At 55.9% G+C, this 18,942-nt stretch overlaps 7 protein-coding genes across 7 annotated transcripts; 3 read left to right on the top strand and 4 right to left on the bottom strand.

Annotated features, from left to right (window-relative positions):
• The first annotated feature begins 13 nt into the window (after nucleotides 1-13).
• Nucleotides 14-2,034, top strand: K437DRAFT_253141 (DEAD-domain-containing protein). The gene is made up of 8 exons (XM_013390830.1): nucleotides 14-142; nucleotides 213-281; nucleotides 415-463; nucleotides 529-1,000; nucleotides 1,064-1,425; nucleotides 1,488-1,621; nucleotides 1,688-1,749; nucleotides 1,819-2,034. Exons 1-8 carry the CDS (start codon nucleotides 137-139, stop codon nucleotides 1,853-1,855), a joined length of 1,191 nt encoding a protein of 396 aa, XP_013246284.1. The 5' UTR covers nucleotides 14-136; the 3' UTR covers nucleotides 1,856-2,034.
• Nucleotides 1,852-3,494, bottom strand: K437DRAFT_71820 (Metallo-dependent hydrolase). The gene is made up of 2 exons (XM_013390829.1): nucleotides 3,172-3,494; nucleotides 1,852-3,112 (listed from the first exon to the last, which is right to left on the bottom strand). The coding sequence occupies exons 1-2, from the start codon at nucleotides 3,206-3,208 to the stop codon at nucleotides 1,950-1,952; spliced, it is 1,200 nt and encodes a 399-aa protein (XP_013246283.1). The 5' UTR covers nucleotides 3,209-3,494; the 3' UTR covers nucleotides 1,852-1,949.
• K437DRAFT_71824 (uncharacterized protein) lies at nucleotides 3,495-6,869 on the bottom strand. Its single transcript, XM_013390828.1, has 4 exons — nucleotides 6,579-6,869; nucleotides 5,364-6,472; nucleotides 4,926-5,265; nucleotides 3,495-4,838 (listed from the first exon to the last, which is right to left on the bottom strand). Exons 1-4 carry the CDS (start codon nucleotides 6,724-6,726, stop codon nucleotides 3,781-3,783), a joined length of 2,655 nt encoding a protein of 884 aa, XP_013246282.1. The 5' UTR covers nucleotides 6,727-6,869; the 3' UTR covers nucleotides 3,495-3,780.
• A 1,282-nt stretch (nucleotides 6,870-8,151) lies between these two features.
• Nucleotides 8,152-10,432, top strand: K437DRAFT_271665 (Aldo/keto reductase). Its single transcript, XM_013390827.1, has 2 exons — nucleotides 8,152-8,885; nucleotides 8,992-10,432. The coding sequence occupies exons 1-2, from the start codon at nucleotides 8,408-8,410 to the stop codon at nucleotides 10,374-10,376; spliced, it is 1,863 nt and encodes a 620-aa protein (XP_013246281.1). The 5' UTR covers nucleotides 8,152-8,407; the 3' UTR covers nucleotides 10,377-10,432.
• K437DRAFT_292359 (uncharacterized protein) lies at nucleotides 10,426-14,678 on the bottom strand. The gene is made up of 4 exons (XM_013390826.1): nucleotides 13,878-14,678; nucleotides 13,526-13,818; nucleotides 10,887-13,461; nucleotides 10,426-10,819 (listed from the first exon to the last, which is right to left on the bottom strand). The coding sequence occupies exons 1-4, from the start codon at nucleotides 14,580-14,582 to the stop codon at nucleotides 10,493-10,495; spliced, it is 3,900 nt and encodes a 1,299-aa protein (XP_013246280.1). The 5' UTR covers nucleotides 14,583-14,678; the 3' UTR covers nucleotides 10,426-10,492.
• Nucleotides 14,652-17,087, top strand: K437DRAFT_71731 (uncharacterized protein). Its single transcript, XM_013390825.1, has one exon. It carries the CDS (start codon nucleotides 15,059-15,061, stop codon nucleotides 17,066-17,068), a length of 2,010 nt encoding a protein of 669 aa, XP_013246279.1. The 5' UTR covers nucleotides 14,652-15,058; the 3' UTR covers nucleotides 17,069-17,087.
• Nucleotides 17,088-18,802, bottom strand: K437DRAFT_71743 (putative TYR1-prephenate dehydrogenase). The gene is made up of 3 exons (XM_013390824.1): nucleotides 18,392-18,802; nucleotides 18,168-18,316; nucleotides 17,088-18,097 (listed from the first exon to the last, which is right to left on the bottom strand). Exons 1-3 carry the CDS (start codon nucleotides 18,711-18,713, stop codon nucleotides 17,108-17,110), a joined length of 1,461 nt encoding a protein of 486 aa, XP_013246278.1. The 5' UTR covers nucleotides 18,714-18,802; the 3' UTR covers nucleotides 17,088-17,107.
• Nucleotides 18,803-18,942: the final 140 nt, after the last annotated feature.

Genomic DNA, 18,942 nt, shown 5'->3' with positions numbered 1-18,942 from the left:
CTGCAGATGCTACCAACCATATGCACCCCGAACTGCAACGATCCTCGCAAAAGGGGTTCCTTTCTGGCATCGCCAGCAGTGAGAAGCAGACGGCCCCGAAAGTATTCAGGAAAGAACCTCCAACAAGGCCTGCAAAATGAGTGTAAGTGGCGATGTTCGGGAGCGAGCCCAGGACCTCCGCTCACGTACTGACATCGGTTACGCCTTTTCAGGGCCTGAACACAGGCGACAACAAGCTCGTCTTCGAGAGCTCAGAGGAGATCAAGGTTGTCCCTACCTTCGTAAGTAATCCATGCTCCGCTCCTACATTCAGCGCTTGCTGCGATGTGGACGCCCCGCAAAGCGATTCGGATGACGTTTCCTCCAGCTTCAAATGTCTGAATGGCTGATCACATGTTTGTTATCGTGTTGCAGGACTCGTTCGGGCTCAAAGAAGACCTTCTGCGTGGTATCTATGCATATAGTGAGACTGCTTCTTTAATTCCCCCGCATGTCATTCGCTCTTCTGAACTCTTAACGCGAACACAGACTTTGAGCGGCCCTCGGCGATCCAGCAGCGTGCCATTCTGCCCATCGTCCGTGGCCGCGATGTGATTGCACAAGCCCAGTCCGGTACTGGTAAGACCGCTACCTTCTCCATCGCGATGCTGCAATCGATCGACACGACGCTACGGGATACACAGGCGCTCGTGCTGTCACCAACGCGCGAACTCGCGACGCAGATCCAATCGGTCGTGCTTGCTTTGGGTGACTACATGAATGTCCAATGCCACGCGTGCATCGGTGGCACGTCGATGGGAGAGGATATCAGGAAGCTCGAATACGGCCAGCACATCGTCAGTGGGACGCCCGGCAGGGTATTTGACATGATCAGAAGGAGGCATCTTCGGACGAAGAACATCAAGATGCTTATCCTGGACGAGAGTGACGAGCTACTGAACATGGGATTCAAGGACCAGATCTATGACGTATACCGGTATCTTCCGCCAGCAACGCAAGTGTAAGTTCCACACCTTTGAACATGAACCCCGTTGGTGCATTCTGATGTTTGTATATTTTCCAGGGTTCTACTCTCCGCCACCCTACCCCACGACGTTCTGGAGATGACCACCAAATTCATGACCGACCCGATCCGCATCCTCGTCAAGCGTGACGAGCTGACACTCGAAGGCATCAAGCAATTTTTCGTCGCGGTGGAGAAGGAAGACTGGAAGTTCGACACGCTCTGCGACCTGTACGACACACTCACTATCACCCAGGCCGTCATTTTCTGCAACACGCGCAGAAAAGTCGACTGGCTGACCGACAAAATGCGCGAGAACAATTTCCAGGTCAGCAGCATGCATGGTGAAATGCAGCAAAAGGAGCGCGATGCCATCATGGGAGAGTTCAGGCAAGGCCAAACTAGGGTCTTGATCACGACGGGTGAGTAGGCGCACATATGGGATGCAGGAGCACCAGCGCTGACAAATGTCCGCTCCGCATAGATGTCTGGGCAAGAGGTATCGACGTTCAAAACGTGTCACTGGTCATCAACTATGACCTGCCATCCAACCGTGAAAATTACTTGCACAGAATTGGTCGCTCGGGCAGGTTCGGAAGAAAGGGTGTTGCCATCAATGTGAGTAAATTGTCACACATCTATACGTCTCCTATCGCCGCGCCACTGACGTCCATCCTTGCAAAGTTCGTCACGATCGAAGATGTTAGGATTCTAAGAGACATCGAACAGTACTATTCTACACAGATGTGAGTGTCTCTCGGCGCAAAAATACCGGCGCGTCGGACGCATTAATGCTGACCCACCTCTTCAACTAGTGACGAAATGCCTACCCGAGTGGAGGATCTGCTCTAGTCGGCTTCCGACCAGAGTGCAGCGCCGAGCTCGCTTCCGTCTTGTACCATACTGCCTCAAAATCAGATCGCTGTCGAAAGCGTGCCTTGCATCTTCAGATTGCCCAAGATTCATCCCCTAGCTCTTCGATCCGGCCACGCAGAAAGCGGTGCCAATTCCGCTTTAACATCGCGACGACTTCACTTCGCTTCTCGCCTGTACTGAGGTCTTGTAGAGACAGATGCCGTTCAAGCCGCTCGCTTGCGCAGAACATGTCCACAACCCCCCACACGTGATCAGCGAGTCCCTCTGCAATGTGCCAATCGCTCTCGCTTAGCAACCGATCCGGGTCGCACGCCTCGATCTGCTCCCCCAAGCCCTTCTGCCGTGCATTGATCGTTGTGCTGAAGCTGACATAGACGTTTGCATGCACTTGTTGAATCTGTCGGATGCCCTCTGCCGAAATCGTACAGCTGTGTAGGGCAAGATTCGCGCTCTGGAAACCTGGCGTGTCGTTCCATCCCCGAGGAAAGTCTGAGCACAGCTCACGCAGCAGATCAATGGTCGCTCCGGCCGCACGGACGCTGTGGAATGAGACCGGGCGCCGTAGTGAGACGGCGACGTCAATCTGTGCTTTGAGCACGTACATTTGATGTGCCAAAGGCGTCTGAAGCCTCGAGAGGCGACGCTTTGGGAGGCCATGGTTGGAGACTTCATGGTGGGTCTTTTGGCGCTTGCCATCCTCCAGACCGTCAAGCAGTTCCAAAGATTCCGGAGAGAAAGGCAGCCGGAATGATTTATCGATACCCACTTCACCCAGTATGGCGTGTGGGTACCTTTCGAGATTACTGCGTAGATCCTTGAGCACTTGCGACAGCGGCAGAGGATCTGGCAAGCCGGGCATGATCAAGTCTAGCTCCGATATGCCGTTCTCACCGTCCCCGTCGAGACAAGGCGGGTCTGGGAACAACATCTTGTAGTGGTCTACCTTGGACGGCATCGGGTCTTCTTGGACAGTGATTCTGTGCACGAACCATGGATGGTGGCCGAATGCAGGTGTGATTCTGGCTGGGCCGCATCGCGCTGCCAGTCCAGCAACGAGCTCTTGATCTGCGGTACTCGTCGACATAATGCAAGCCATACCAATTTCGGCATCTAGCAATCGCTTCGCAAGTGCATCGAGGTCAATGCCGCACGAGGTGTCGAAAGCATTATCGTGAGCCGAATGCGCTTGAGGCTCCAATCTGAGGAGAGGGTCATCGGTTGGGTGGCAATGAGCTAGTACAGGAAACCTTTCAGCAAAGCACGAGCATTTGAAGCGTTCCTCGACTACTCACCGTCCACCAGCTCCTTCCAAAGGCCCTCTTGACGCATCTTGCACGCTTTCAAACGAGAATCCGGCCGTTATAAGCTCGATAATGCGTCTACGCAGTTTGTACTTCGTATGTCATGATTCATTAGCGACTACGGTGCGTCCGTGTATGGTTGAGGATGATGTCACGAGCCTGCAACCTGGCACACTCAAAAGCGGTTCAGAAATGCACATCACCAGTGCATTCCACGGCGGAGCGAAAGTTGACGGAGCGTACCAATGTTGTGGTGGTTGTGTCCTGACGGTTTAGATGACCTGCGGTGACTTGTGAGCTACACGATGAACGAAGAGTCAAAAAGGGCCACACCGTCGAATTGGCTGATCGGGATATTCAATCGGTCGGGGTGACCAATGAAGCACGTTTAGGACGTAAAGGCGCGCAAGTGCAAATTCTTTCAAGGCAACCCAGATACAAACGTGCAACGGCTATGAATTCTACCACTTTCTACGTTGCAGGTGGATGCATGGGCCATGAAAGACATCTCTGTGAGGTTCTCATGCATGTGGACACAAAGTTGGACGGCGTCCACCGCTCCGCACCAACACGAGTGCAAAGCAGAGCTAGATGGCACCACTATGCATCTGTGTGACCGTTCTCATGCAGGTCGACGCTCTTCAAACTGTGTGCGAGCTGTTCGGTCCCTGATGGCGCCGCTGTCCCTGCTGCTGCTCCTGCCCCGACCTTGTCCACCTCAATGCTCGTCCCAGTCCCAGCCCCGCTTCCTAACCCCATTGTAGCTCCTAGCCCTTTCCCATCTGCCGCTTTCACATGCGCAGTCGCGTTATAGTGCTGCTGCTTACCTGCAGCATGCAGCTGTTCTCGCGCCGGCACAACGACAGGCGGCTCAGCTGGCAGGCGCTCAAGTATGTTACCACCAGGCCCAACGACGGCCAGTCCGCTCTTTGGCTCTTCAGGCGCTGGCGCTGACGCTTGTTGCTCTGGGACGGAGGGTGTACTACCAGCGCCAGGGCCGCTCGGAGAAGGGTGCTGCCCAGGAGGAAGAGCAGCGGCAAGAGTGGCAGATGCGGCAGCGGCCGAAGTTTCCCCACTCGCCGCCGCCCCGGCGAGCTTGTTCTGTCCGAGATCAAGTGGCGGCATGTGGTGGTTCTGCCCTAGGGGACAGCGCATGAGCGGGCTTGGACTCGTCGCGAGGAAGCTGGGTGACGCACCACTGGTGCTAACATCCGCGCTCACGCTCGCAGCAGCCGGAGACTCGTGGCCACCCTTCACACCACCGCTGCCACCGCCAGCACCGGCGCCAATCAGGCTCGCCGTGACACCGTGCGAATTGAAGCCGCCCCATGCAGCTCCGCCATGCGCCGCGCCCGTAGCACCGATGCCGATGCCCATGGGGCTGGCAGAGGACGAGATCCCGGGTCCGATCCCAGGTGCGATGCCGAACCCGGAAGGCGAGAAGCCGGGTGCGGGGCTTGCAGGCGTAGACGACCCGGTGCCAGCCACACCCGTACCGCCGGCTCCGAGACCAAAGATGCGACTGCCATACTCTGAGACCGAGGCCTGAGACACCGAGCTATCCGTCACGGCACCACTTGCGCTCGCTGCACTGCTGCCCGCCTCCCATTCGCCATCCGAGCCCTCCTCGTCGTCATCCTCTTCCTCTTGGTTGAGCACTGGCAAAACGGACGGAAGGCACGAGAAACATCGCTTGTCAGGTATTGATTTAAGAGCGTGCGCAATGCGCGCAAAGAGGAACTCACTCTCTTGGATCGTCTGCTCGACCTCCTCAAATTGTGCCCTGAGGATCGCCTGTCCCTCAGGTATACTGCCGTCGCGACCGAGCCATTTCTTGACGCCGGTATCGTTGAAATCCTTGTCCTTGATATTGGTGCGCATCGCGTCAATCTGGTGCAGCGCAAGTCGGTACGGATACAGGTCACGCATCGTGTACGGCCCGCCATACTTGCTGACCTCCTTGAGACACTTAGAGATTGTCGAGAGCTTGTTGGAGATCGGCATGAGCTCCTCCGAGATCGGCTCCGACGACGCGACCAGGCGGTAGATCAGGCCGTAGCATCGACGCAGTAGGTAAAGGAGGACCTGGACGCGTAAAGCAGAGTTGGGTGGCATATTTGAACAACAAGATCCACCGAATGCAGGAACGAGCCATAAGCTCCAGGAATACTTTTAAAACTCACTGGCTGACCCTCTGGCTGTTTCCCTTCGTTATCGACGAACTTGCCATTGACGCGCAGGCGATCGATCTCCTTGAGCGTGACCTGGTAGTTCCACAGATCTGTCTCCCTCAGCGTCCAGCGATGTGTGAGGACCAGATGCTCAAGCTGCGCTTTGATCTCGCTGAGGCGGTCATAGATCGGCTGCAGCGTCATGGGCACCTCGTCGTTGCGGACGTTGATCTCGTGGCAAATCTCAAAGCACTCCTCGAGGATGCCGACGAGAATTGCCTGCCCCGCCGGGACACTCGATCCGCCGGGCCCAAGGAACTTGCCGTCGACGCGCTTGCTGTCGATCCGGCGCAGCTCCTCCTGCAGCTGCTTGATCTCCGCGCGCGGCAGCTTCGGCTTGGCGGCCGCCGCAACAATCTGCCTCCGCACGGCGATCAGGCGCTGGTGGATCGGCACGAGCTCGACGGAGAGGACCTTGAGCGTGCCCTGCAGGCTCGCCAAGAGCTTCTCACAGCCCTCGAGCTTGCGCATCATCAGCTTCGTCAACGCAGGCGGGTGTTTGCCCTGCTCTGCATCCTTGCGGATCATGGCGCGCAGCTCTGCCAGGCGCTTGCTGAACGGCTCCAGATCCGCCTCGGTGTAGATGCCTGATTCGGAGAGGTGGTCGAAGAACTGCTTCATGCAGGCTAGTTGGCTGAACGCAGCTGGCGTCTCGCGCGATCGGCCGATGGTGAGGAAGAAGAGCGAGAGCAGAGCAAAGACGTCATTGAGCGTCGTGTCGACGCGGTTGTACTTGGGCAAGCTATCGGCGTATGCATGTGACTCTTGTTGCGAAGACGCAGCCTTGGTGTGCTCGCCGATCGGCTGGCTGCTGCTGCTGCTGTTAGTACCAGCGTTGGTGCCAGTGCTGCCAATGGACCCATGCGTTGCCTTCAACGACGACGACGAGTTGTTCAAGTCGTTCGCCGATACTCCTGTCGTCGAGGGACTTGGTGAGATGAAGCTACCCTCGGTGCCAGATGAATCTGCTGCCGGTGGCGGTGGCGCAGCTGAGGAAGATGTACTGGCGGCAGCTGCCTCTGCCATGTCGTGCTCGTCACGCACAGCATTTAGCCGCGTCACTACAGTCAAAAATAACAGCACATGTACCGAAATACGAGATGCGGAAAATGATAGGTGAACATCAAGCACGACAAAGCAAACAGAAAACACTGACAAGGTACTCACCCTGCTTGATGACAGCCTTGTAGATATCCATGACATCTTGCGGCTTGATGTACTCTCCGCTATCCTTTTTGAGCGCAGTTAGGCGATTGCGAATGTTAACGAGCGCTTCGAGGATGGGAAGCTCCTCGTGAGGAATCGCTGACGACATCTTGGATGTTGGATGCCTGTCTGTATCTGCCGTTCCCTCTTGGCTCTAATTCATGTGATGCGATTAGGGGGCGGATTTAGAAGTGCGCCGTAAGACCTACACCTGCTTGATAGTAGATCGCAAAGTCGAACGTCGCAGCGTAGGCGGATCGAGATTATAATGCCTCGAATGCACAACCCAGTGTGGTACCACCGTCTGTGCACCCTACACGATGGAGCGAGCAAGTGCCGATGGCTGAGCGATTGTTGCAGAAATGGATCGCAGGCGCCCGCGATGCTTCGCGAATGCTACGTTAGTCGAACGACTGCGTCCCACGAATCACGCTCGACCTTTGGAGTATCCTGCCGCTGGTTGACTACGGCCTGCTTTTGCACTGCTGTACGTGCTGCTGGTAAGCTTGGCTTGTTGAAAGAGGACCACGTTAGGTACGATGGAGGGGATACGACGTAGATGTGGGATGTCAAGGATGATGTTATGAGAACGCATTACGCCCACTCTGGGCACTGCAGCACACTCCTGTCTCTCTGAACCCTGCCATCGTTCATGCCCGCTGCCCACGCGGCACTATGCTTACATAAGCACACAACCTGGTGCTTGCCATGACTTTTGTTCTCTCGTTCTCAAATCAGCATCGTTTTCCTTTCGCCTATGAGCAGCACAGACCAAAAGGTCAGCGACAGGCTCTACAGGTAGGCCACCCGGAGAGAGGCAGGAGGACACCGAACACTAAGGGTAGCTCCCCATGGACTTCAAGATAGGGCCGCGGGTTTGATCCAGGCATTACGCTCTCAACGGACCCGGCAGAGGCAAGTAAGGACGATGCATGTACTCCCTCTCCTTAAGAGCTCGGTGCCTCGACCTCTTCCGTTGCCCCAGAGATAAATTACATTTCAGCACAGCCACCTATGGGTCGTGACAGGTGATGTTTGGTGAGCCCGTATGCCAGGAGGGTGTTGGCACTGTGCGGCACCTCACTGGGACGCAGGACTTCCGTTGTCGCAGCGCCAAACGTCAACGCGCCATACCTGCACATTTATCAGTATTCTCGGCATTCAGTACATACACACATAAGTAGTTGATCCGGAGTCTCGAGCCTGGAACCTTGAGGATACCATCGAATGCATTGCGACGGTATTAAGATGCATATGAAGGTGAAGATGAGCATGAAGAGGACGTGTGGGGGAAACCCGAATGGAGAAGCCACAAAACAATCTGAGGATGAATCATGCAGCGTTACGTAAGCAGGGAAATGCGGGGACGAAACAGTGAAAAACGCCCGAAAATCATGGACGTGGGGGTGACGTGAATATCACGATGAAAGCAAGGCGGTCACGATTAGCGGCCTGCTTGGTACAAGTACTTCTGACGCTTCGTAATTCGAGCATCCCGCTGGACAAGATGCAAGGTAGTTCCCCTTGTCTTTCTTCCTTCTACACAATCCGAAGAAGCTCGAGCAGACGTGTCACTTCAAATTCCGTCCAAGGTTGGCCCCAAACCTTTCGCACAGCGCGTTTCTCGACAGATCGGCTGACGGATAGAGGTCTTCTACCTCGGTGATTCTTGACGACGCTGGCATCCTCATCCCTTCTTACGCCGGCTAAGCGGCCCTGTTTCTGCTCAAGGCGAACTGAACCTGACTTTCGAAAAGCTGAAAGTCCCCTCTTCTGCGCATTCTTCCCTCATGACATCATCAAATGGCCATTCTAACGGCAATGGCATCAACAAGCCCCCGGACCGTCGCGAGCGATCCAGCTCATCCCCCTCACCCGGCTTAAGCGAAAAGCTCTCTCCCTTATCACATGGCCCCTTGCCTGCAAATCTGAGCGAGCTGCCAAATGATACAATGCTCCATGGCAATCATCCAGCTCCATGGGTGGAAACTTGGAAATCTCTTTTCCTCACTTCATCTGCAGCATCTGAGGACCGGAAGGTAGCTCGCGTGAGGCATACGGACGATTGCGCATGGGCCACGGTCCAAAACGTCGCTCCCATCCATGCCGGCTCCCAGGGATATGGGGAACAGGTGAACGAAAAGCAGCACAACAAGAAGGGAACGCCTCCACAAGCAGGCATCTCGCCTCTCATCTTTGGAGCCGGGACGTTCGGGACGGGTCAATATTCGAGCGATGATCTCATGATGAGCATCGAACCCGTCAGAGGTGAGTGGGAGTTGATATACGTCATCCAAACGATATGAAAGCATTCCAGCATCTCTGGTCCCCGCCGTCTGTTCAATCCTTCGCTCATCGATCTTCCCATCTACAGCTCTACGTATCGCGTTCCGCTACGGCATCAACACGTTTGACACCTCTCCGTACTATGCAAACTCCGAGACGATTCTCGGGCGCGCATTATCCGTCTTGGCGCCGGAGTTCCCTCGCTCGACATACTACATCTCGACCAAAGCCGGCCGCTATGGGCCGAAAACCTCGGACTTCGACTACACCCCGCAGCGCGTGCGCCGCAGCGTCTGCGAGTCCATCGTCCGCCTCAACATGCAGCTCGATCATGATGGCTGGCTCGACAATGTTTACATGCACGATGTCGAGTTCGTTTGTACACGCGTGGGCAAGGCACACGATGCTGGGATGGGTGCCGCCGATGTCGTCGGGCTTGGAAGCGATGTTTTGAGCGCAGAAGAGCAGGAGGCCCTGCGCACCGACATGGGACTCGCAGAAACGTTCGAAGCTGCGTCCAAGGTGCATGGAGAAGGCGACGAAAAGATCCTCGGCGCCGTGCGCGAGTTGTTCAAGCTGAAAGACGAAGGCAAGATCAAGATGGCCGGCATCAGCGGCTATCCACTACCCGTGCTGCTCCGACTTGCAAGGATGGTCGCGACCAACCCGCCGTTCCGACCGCTCGATTCGATTCTAAGCTACTCGAATCACACACTCCATTCCGATCTATTGCCAGCATACATTATGCTCTTTGAGTGCAACCCATTCCGCTTTCCCGGCGCACCAACCGAGGCAGCAGCAGGGACAGAATGGACGCCGCCGTTCATCATGAACGCATCACCGTTCAGCATGGGCCTCTTGACCGAAGCCGGCCCGCCGCCTTGGCATCCTTGCTCCGAACAACTGCGGCTAGCGCGGCAGGAGAGCCTGCGGCTGCTCTCTGGGACCGGGACTCTCTCCGGTTTTGACATAGGCCAAGGGGAATCCAACGCCGATGCTGCCAGCTCCAGCAACCGCACAAGCGATAGCGCCAGGCAATCGCGCCTTTCGACTCCGACGAGTCTCGCGGAAACAGCGCTGCAGTATGGCATACGTGGCAGTGAGCGACGCGCCGACCCGTCATCTTACCAGGCCCAACGCTGGGGCTCGCACGTCCCTCATCTTCGTACGCTCGTGGGCCTCGCCAACGTCGAGCAGGTACACATCGCCGTGCAAGCTTTCCGCACACTGCTCGCTGGTGCGCCAGCCCAGCGGGCGCAAGGAGAGACTGTGAATGGCGCTAGGGATCTCGTGTGCCCGCCCGCTGAGGAAAATCACCATGAGGCGACGCCAGCTGCAGAAAATGAGCCGACGTTTGCTCAGCGCTACGAGCTGCTGCACGAAGCGGAGGAGGCGGTCGTCAGCATCATGAAAACCCGAGGCGTCCTGGGGGAGAGCTGGCAGAGCCCAGGCGACCATTTATCGGTAAAATGAAAACAAGCACACGGGAAGGCGACCCTGAACGATGGGCCATGGCAATGGACTTGGATATTATATGTATGGTACCCATACACTAATGCAGTGATATAATGGAATTTGGATGATACTGTCTATGTTGATTCAAATGCAATGGCTGCCGACGGTGTCTGCGGCTGCGAGTCGGATGTTGCAGGTGCCCCGTTGACCTGCCCTTCTTGGAGAACAAGCCCAAAACGTTTGGCGACAAGGTCAACAATGTCTGTCCACTCGTACATCGCGCCTTGGCCCATGTCGCCGCAGGCAAGCTTCTTCTCGATTGGTCCAATCACCTCATATCCCAGAAACTCCCTCACAAATGCGATGTGGCGAGCCGTCAAAGGGTGAAGCCACATGAGCGTGTTCATAGCCGGGAAGAGCAGGATGGGCGTCATGGGAGACAATGCTCGCAAGAATGATGTCTGTTGGTCAGGGATCGAGGATGAGTTTACGGTAAGCTCAAAGTTACAGAATCGTTTTGGCACTCACCAGAAGGTTGTCACAGATTCCACCATTGATCTTGGCAAGAGTATCTGCGCTGCACGGAGCAACGAGAACAATGTCGGCCCAACGCCGCAGCTCGATGTGCAGAATAGGATCTCCGACTTTGCTCCACTGGTCCCATTCGTCCTCATCAGTCCAAAGTTGGACGCGAGGCAAGTTGGTCAACGCCTCGCCAGTGCCGCGGACGGCTGCCTGATTTTCTGCCGCAAGGTCCTTCACTTGATAGTCCTCCCGCATCCCGCCGAGCGCGGCCAATCCTTCACGCTTGAAGAAATGTAAGGAAGACTTGGTAGCAAGCAATTGCACTCGCACATTGGCGTACTGCAGCAATTGCTCCACAATAAGCGGGATTTTAATGCTTGCAACGCTACCTGTAGCAGCCACGACGATGTGGAGGGGCCGAGTAGAGCGAGGGGGCTGTTCGAGGGGAGCATACGGTGATCGTAAGGAAGCAGGGATGCGGTCTTGCGCTGTTGGAGCTTTTTGAGGGGGGGGCGGCGGCCCTGGCAGCTCCCGAGTGACAGACAGAGGACTGTTGCCAGACTGCGTGCGTTCACTCATGCCAAGGCGACCTAGCATTGGAATGGAGGCTAGCCGTTCGCTGAGCGAGACTTTGGAGGACTCGCTTGTACTTTGCCCAATCGACTGTTCCTTCACCTGCTCTTCCTGGCCCTCATATTCTATACCTTGCCTCTTGATTCGCATTGCGCCGACCGAGCGAATACTGCGCTCATCCTCCTCCCTCGCCGTACTCCGTGTTCGTAATCTAGGCCCCTCCCCAGCGTCCCCGCCGACAGCGGTATCGCGAGCCCCGCCTGCGCTAGGTGCTGTCCCGGCTACTCCTTCCTGGCTCTCTTTCTCGCTAGTCGCCAGGCTCTGCCCTTGATTGTTGCCACCCATGATGCGGCCAAACGCCGACAAACTCGATCCAAGCACACTGGTAATGGTCTTGTTCGAAACGCCAGCGATCTCGCCAAAGTCAGTAGCAAGACGTGTCCGTACTCTGTCCGAGATCGACATGTGTTCCATGCTAGGCGAAGCGAGCGTCTCTACTGCGCCAGCCGAGTCCTGACGACTGTGGAGCGCGGCCTCAGGTACATCACCCGAGGGCAGCATGTCTGATGTAACACCTTCGAAGCCGAGTGCGGATGGCTCAACATTTTCAATGAATGCGACGGCAGCTTGCATATTGACAAGGCAGTAGGAAGATTCACCGCTCAGCAAGCAGTCGGCTCGATAGCGCTGAATGAACAATAGATGGCTTGCCAGTCCGAGAGGGTTCGAGCGGACGATCGAGTATATGAGCAGCGGCAGGATCAAATCTGCGCTAGCCGCGCCACTATCCGTCGATCTGCTTTTCGGCTGTTCATCCTCTATCACAGTGAGAGTGGCTTCGTCGCCTTCAGTGGAGGGTTGCTCGGACGAACTTGGTGGCTGTGATTCTTCAGGCTTTCCATCATCGTCTTTAAGCGTGATCGCAGGAAGGGATCTGATTCCATCAACGATAGTCTTGTGCGCAGCTGTCAAGATATCGAGTTTGCTGGCAGGTGACTGATTTGAAGGGCTGTTCAGCTGGTACAAGACCTCCCCGCAATCTTGAGTGATCCGTGCCAGCCCTTTGTGGATGTGACGTCCGCTTGGGCTGTCCTTCGCGGGGAGGACCAGGTCGAGATGCGCGAGTGTTAGGCCAAGCAGGTTGAGCGCTGCAATACGAGAAGATAGGGCGATATCGAGGAAGCAGTCACGCGAGGAGAATGGCGTAAAAATGCGGTCGTACACCTCTTCACACACGCACGTCTCAACAACTTGAATCCATTTCTTGATCCGGGCTTCAGTGTTGGGCGAGACTGCAGCTTGGGCATCTACGTTTTCGACGCCTGCATCTTGCTGGGTGTCGATCTGGCTTTGCAGTTGCGCGTAGATGCCGCTGTAGAAACTCTGGAAGTTTTCTGCGAGTTCATCTGGTCCGGCAAGGTAAGGTGCGCTAGAAGCTGCGAGGAACGGCATAGTTGGCGAGCGCTGAAGGCCAGGGGAGATCGCGCTGTCGAACCCCAAGCCCCGAGGCGCCTGCTTTGGTGGTAGGAACATAACTGCAAAGCTGCATGCGACATCGACAATGCTCGGGTCGATTCCGACCGCATTCATCTTTTCGATGAGCCGCGTCTGCATCGCCTTTCCAATGTGTGTCAACATTTGGCTTCGCTGAATATACCTGTCCACCACCCAAATGGCGATAGTACGCTCTGGGCCGACAACATCTTCCTCATAGGTTTCGTCAGGAGTTGTGGAGGAAGACTTCGCCAACATGTTGACATTATCTCGCACCCCATCACGATCCCCATCTGTCTGTTTAGCCCTGCCGCTTCCTACGAATAAACTGGCAAATGTCGAGCTCGGCCTGGGCTTCTGCGCCGACTGCCTTCGTCGCCGCTGAACACTCGAAGGGATGAAAAAGGCTTCTTCGAAAGACAGAAGCTTGACTCTCGGTTGTGCGGCCGCGCTGCTCTCGCCATGCGCTTCTGTTGCTGCTGAAAGCGGGGGGAGGTTTCGAAGAAATTCTCTGCCACAGAACCAATGAGAATGAGGATGTGCTTGCATCCTGAAACTGCCATCTAGCTACTCACGCTCGTGTACGCTCATGCCATAACTCGGAAACTAAACTGCTCTCCGGCCGTGCGATGAAGCTCTTGAAAGTCAGCTTACTTTCGCAAGCTTCACCGACAGCGAGATTTGGTTCGGTTGCATAATCAGCTCGCAAGCCCGAGAGCGTTGCCACTTGGCTCTGAGTGCTGAGAGAAGTGGGTGATGGCCGAGACGGAAGCGGATGGAGGAGAATGTGGTCGTGAATCATAGCCAGCGTAACGTCGTTGGACGATGTCCGTGCCGGAGCCATCTGCCGAGGCAGCATGAGGGTACACTGCCGCGCATCCCAATTCAGTGAAACTGCACGTCGAACGTGAGCCCAATTGTGCTCACCTGTCCATTTCCCGCCAGATCAAGCAGTCTTCCCCACTCAGAGTCGTGGGTGCCTAAGCTCTGCAGCTTCTCGATCATCTGCCAGCCAATGCTGTCCGGCAAGAGGCCGAGTTGCTGGGCTCGCCCTTTCATCTCCTGGACCAGCAGCCGAGACTTTGCACTGAGTGACCCAGAATCCCCTGTGGACAGACTTCCACTGCTCACAGAGTGCGGAAGCAGTGCAAGGTTAGATTTATCGCTTATCACGACCGGCGCAGCGGCGAGCGTTGGGCTTCGTGGGGACGATTGTGCATCAAGAGTTGAAATATTGGCGCTTCCCGGACGGGTCAGAATTGGATCCGGCGGTAGGGAGCTTGTATGTGCATGATGGTTTCGAATAACTGCTTCTTGCTGCTGCGCTTGGAACAAGGAAGAGTGCGACTGGAATGCTCGATGTGCTTGCTTCAAGCCAGAGCTGCCATGGATTGGGGAGGAGCTTGCCTGCTGCGGCGGAGGCGGCGGACGCAAGCGTTGCCTTGGAGCATATGCCAAGCCCTCGTAGCTCGACCCTGGGGTGACCACCTGCACCTTTGCATTGGGATTATTAGCGCCTGAGGCTGACGAATGGGAGTTGATGCTTGCGTGGGACGAGTTGCTCGTAGTCCTCACCCGATGGCTCGGATAGGTTGGGCTATGCAGCAGCCCATCATCGTCTGACTGCTGCATTTCAAGTGGAATTCGGTTTCCCGTTGCTCTTTTACGCCTTGCGAGCTAGCTGTGTTCTTGGGGTGCGCAGCCTGGCAGCGAGTAGAAGGTGTTGAGCATGTACCCGCATCAAGAATCTTGCCATGGTCGTGGAAAGTAACACAGCCAACACCTCAACCACCGTGGCGAGTTGCTTGTTTCGCGTAGACGCGCTTGAGCGAAACTGAAACATGCAAGTGGCGAACGTATTGACTATGAACCTTTACAACCATGGCCTTGGTCTGATGCTCAGTATCTCATTCATTCAGACCCACGAAGGACAGGATCCCAACGACCTGGTGGATAAAACATGCAACACCTCGCATGAGGTCGTATTGAGCTTGCCGGCTGCAAGCAGCCGCTATAGCTGCTCCGCGTGCGCGCATCTGCACCCCCCCTTTGGCGTGATGTCTGGAGATGCATCTCCGTCACGTCTCCACTAACAGGGAATCAACATCATGACGAGCCTTGGAAATGATGGAATATTCGTGGCAGAGCTCGAAGAGGCAACCTCTGAGCTATTAGACCTGGCACTGCCATCACCCCGAGGAACGCCATCGCAAAGCGGTAAGGCAAGGATCCCGACAGGTTATACCATCGATCGCTTGATCACCCCATCGCCTCTGCGACTTACTTCGCCGGCTCCGATCTATTCTGCGGGCTCCAAGCTCGTTCCGATTCGCTCGTTCGAAGATGAGAAGGAAAATGAGGCCGGACCGTCAAAAGCTTGGTCCCCTCGCACCATGAAGAAAGTCCATACTCAGTCTCGTGGAGACGGTGGCACTTCACCTGAGCAACGCGCAAAGGCAAAGATCACCATCAGCTCCTCCAATGAAATAGTTGCAGACCAAGATTGGCTACCTTCAGGCGGACTTTATTCCATGATTGGCTCGCTGCGCGAAGTCACTCCCATCGCCACACCTCTGCCTGCACCAGATAGAAGTGTAACCGGCAGTCCTACGTCGATCATCCCTCCAAGGTCACCGTTCAAGGATGCGCACGGGACACTCAAGGATGTTTGGTTGAACGAGTTTGGGGAGCGAGTGGTCAACGGAAAAGTGGTCGGGCAGATGCGGGCAGGCCGACGGCGAGCGCAAAGCCCTACGACTGTTGTTTCTGGCACAACGAGCGCTCCTCCTTCACAAATGGTGTTTCGGCAGCGACAAGAAATTACAGAAATCCGTGAAGAGGAGAAGACCCAAAGACAAGCAACGACTCCGGCCTTTTTCTTTCAATCCTTCCCAACAGCAGTACCGGGACGACGGCGCTCGCTCGATCTCTCAGACCCTCTCAAGCTTAATTTGTCCATGCAGAATGAGTCCGAAATGTCGAATCACACTCCGGACGTTTCCTTTCACACGGCGAACGATTCAGTCGAAGATACATCGCTTCCGGTTCCTACCGCTGAAAGGGCAGACTTTCCCCTACTTAACACTGTGGCTCGAAATGGCTCTGTTTTGCCAGCACCCCCGTCGCGGCCCATTTCACGATCGTCCTCCATCCACGGTGTTGCGCTTCCCCCAAGTCCACTACCAATTTCTCCTCTGTCCAGTCCTGCGGCTCCCGTTGCTGTGACACATGTGCAGAGTAAGCTGATCAAGCTCCATGCGAACAAGAAAAAGTCTTGGCAGACGGTTTCGGCGACGCAAGCGGGCCTCGTAATGGAACAGGACCGTGACAGGAACAGATTACCAACCCCGACACAGACATCTCCCTCGCTGCCACCTGCGGCACCGATGTCGATCGCTGCTCGTGCTGCAGCGCTGTTCAAGACGCCGCTGATCCCTGACGAACGTCGACGAAACTCCATCGGGAGTTATGAAGACGAGGGAGGCGCCATGTTGCGGTCATTTTCTATGCCCTCGTCGCCGGATCTGTCCTGGCGTGCTGCTGCCGGGGATCGCGTGCACAATGGCAAGGGCAAAGCTGATGATGGTAATGATACATCAAGCCAACCATCCATCGAGTCGCTGCCAGCGTCGCTGCAGTCGCTTCCTGTTTCAATTCTCACTGTCTCATCTTTAACACCTTCGGCGATCAGCGATCGCTCACAGGGCTCAAACAACTCCGTTGGTCACCACCGTCGCAATAGCAGTCGCGGCTCGCTTAGAGGCTGCTCCTCCAGTGTCTTTGCAAGGGAGGTGCGCATCCGAGGCTGGAGCGAGGTCGGCGAGAAAGCGCGAGGTTGGGTCGTCTTCCACATCCGGATCGTCACCAAGCAAGGTGTTGTCATTGCGAACCATAGACGATTCAGCGCCTTTGTGTCCCTGCACAGACAGCTTTTGGATGAGCGTCCCGAGTATGCGCGCTTTCTTCCAGCTTTACCACCTCGGCGGACAGGCCTATTGCACAAATACGGCGCGAAACATTTGGAGAACCGGAGAAAGAGCCTGCAGGATTGGCTTGAGTCAGTGATGCTAGATGCGCGATGGGCAGAGTGTACATGTCTGCAGGAGTGGATCTTATGATACAGTGCTATTTGATGCTTTCAGGGTTCTGGTTCTCCTTTATGGTCTCTCCACCGCAACGACTTTAAGCATCTCCGCGCCCGCCTTGGCGGCCTCCTCAAACCGCGGCTCAAAGAAGGCGCGCGTCTCTTCGAAGCGATACTTATACAAGTCGAAGTTGCCAAACCGCACGGCCTCTGCCCATCCCCGAGCTGCGATCGTGAACTCGGTGTCGTCTGTGCGATAGTCGCGCCCTTGGACGGCGGCCTTGCAGGCGGTGCGCAGGCGGTGGGGCGATCGGAAGAGGTACTCGCACACGCCGATCCAGATGCGAAAGACAGGCGTCGCAGCCAACTCGAGGTGTGCGTACGGATCGATGCCAAGCGCACTCCAGCAGTCGACGATAGCGAGCAGTGCAAGGTGGGAGTTTGGCAGAGGGCTTTGCGCGGTCGGCGCTGCAGCGCTCTGCTGGCCGTCAGTGATCGCTCTCCTTGCCGCGAGGTGAAAGCGGTCCAGAAGCGTATCGCTCAGGAGGATCGGTTTGCGAGGCACTTTGCCCGCATTGCTCCCCGCTGCCTGCGGTGCCGCACCGTCTCCTCCACCGGCACCTTCTTCGTCGTCCTTCCAGCCGAAGACCTTCCGGCGACCCTCGAAGACGCGTTGCATGAGGTCATCTTCTCTCTCGGCAATCATGAGCTTGAACAACTGCGTGGTGCTCGTCGCGTACTGTTCGACCTGTATCCGTGCAGCGGGATTGAGAATCGCCAGACCGGCATACACGTGCCATTTGGCGCTGTAGATCCTGAGCATGATGTTGATCTTGACCGTTTCGATTCCACCGGGGTAGCGCGTCGTTTCCCATGGGTAATCATTCGCACAACGCCATGCCGTGCCCATGGAAAGGAAGGCGGCATGCGTCACCGCTTGTGTGTTGGCCGTGACCGTGTCGTGCTCTTCATAGGAGAGGTAGACGTAGCGGCTCTTAAAACAAGCAAAGATACGCTCGACAAGACGCATGGAAGCGTCCGGGGCGCGATGCTGGATCAGGACCTAAAAGGGCGCATTCAGACAGCTACTTTCAGTGTAAAGCAAGATTGCCGCCCGTGTACTTGCCACATACCAGCGGCTGACCAGCGGTGTCGACCTTTGGGCCATGAAGCGAGTGGCAGGAGATAATCAGCACATCTTGCGGTAGGTGCGCTTCGAAAGCCTTCTTCTCTGGCGCCTTGACAGATGTCTGGCCGGACACGATCGCACCTGGCTTCGTTGCTGTGCAAGTCCGTTGATTCCATCTTTAGTCAGCACTCACGCATTGGCACCTCGTCGTTCTGCAACCCAACTCACACGGCCCATACGCAGCGACAGCATCACGCAGATAAGCCGCTTCGACTGAGTAGATGATAAAGTCGCTGATCCGTGAGACGAGGTGGCCGTTCAGGAACACGTTGATGTTCTCATTCCGTTCGTACTCCTTCTTAAGTCCCTCAAAATGCTGTGGCTGGTCGCACACGTTGATATGCTTCCAGCCAGCAGCGGCGAATCGCGAGGCATACAACCGTCCCATGTCGCCCATGCCGATCAGCCCGATCTGAATGCGTGCCTTCTCTTCCGGAGTGGCATCCTGCAAGGGGAGGGCCGCCGCAGTACCGGCATTCGTTCCCGCCATGGTTGCTAATGTTCGCACGGCCTTGCGACAGACTAGGTGAACAAGTTCAAAGGCAGATGTGCATGAGATGATGCATGCAAAATGAGGAATGCAATCCGCACCGTGTATCCGACGTTCGACCTATGGCTGAAAACTCAATTGACTATACAATTGACTCATCCGAACGGGGTATAGCCAAATGTGGAACCGCCAATTCCATCTCGGTGAGAGTATAGGACAATCAACTGCC

Source organism: Tilletiaria anomala (assembly GCF_000711695.1).
Source record: "Tilletiaria anomala UBC 951 chromosome Unknown K437scaffold_2, whole genome shotgun sequence".
In the NCBI taxonomy this organism is placed as follows: domain Eukaryota; kingdom Fungi; phylum Basidiomycota; class Exobasidiomycetes; order Georgefischeriales; family Tilletiariaceae; genus Tilletiaria; species Tilletiaria anomala.
The sequence above is the reverse complement of the archived record's forward strand: the minus strand, read 5'-3'. Positions and strand labels throughout refer to the sequence as shown.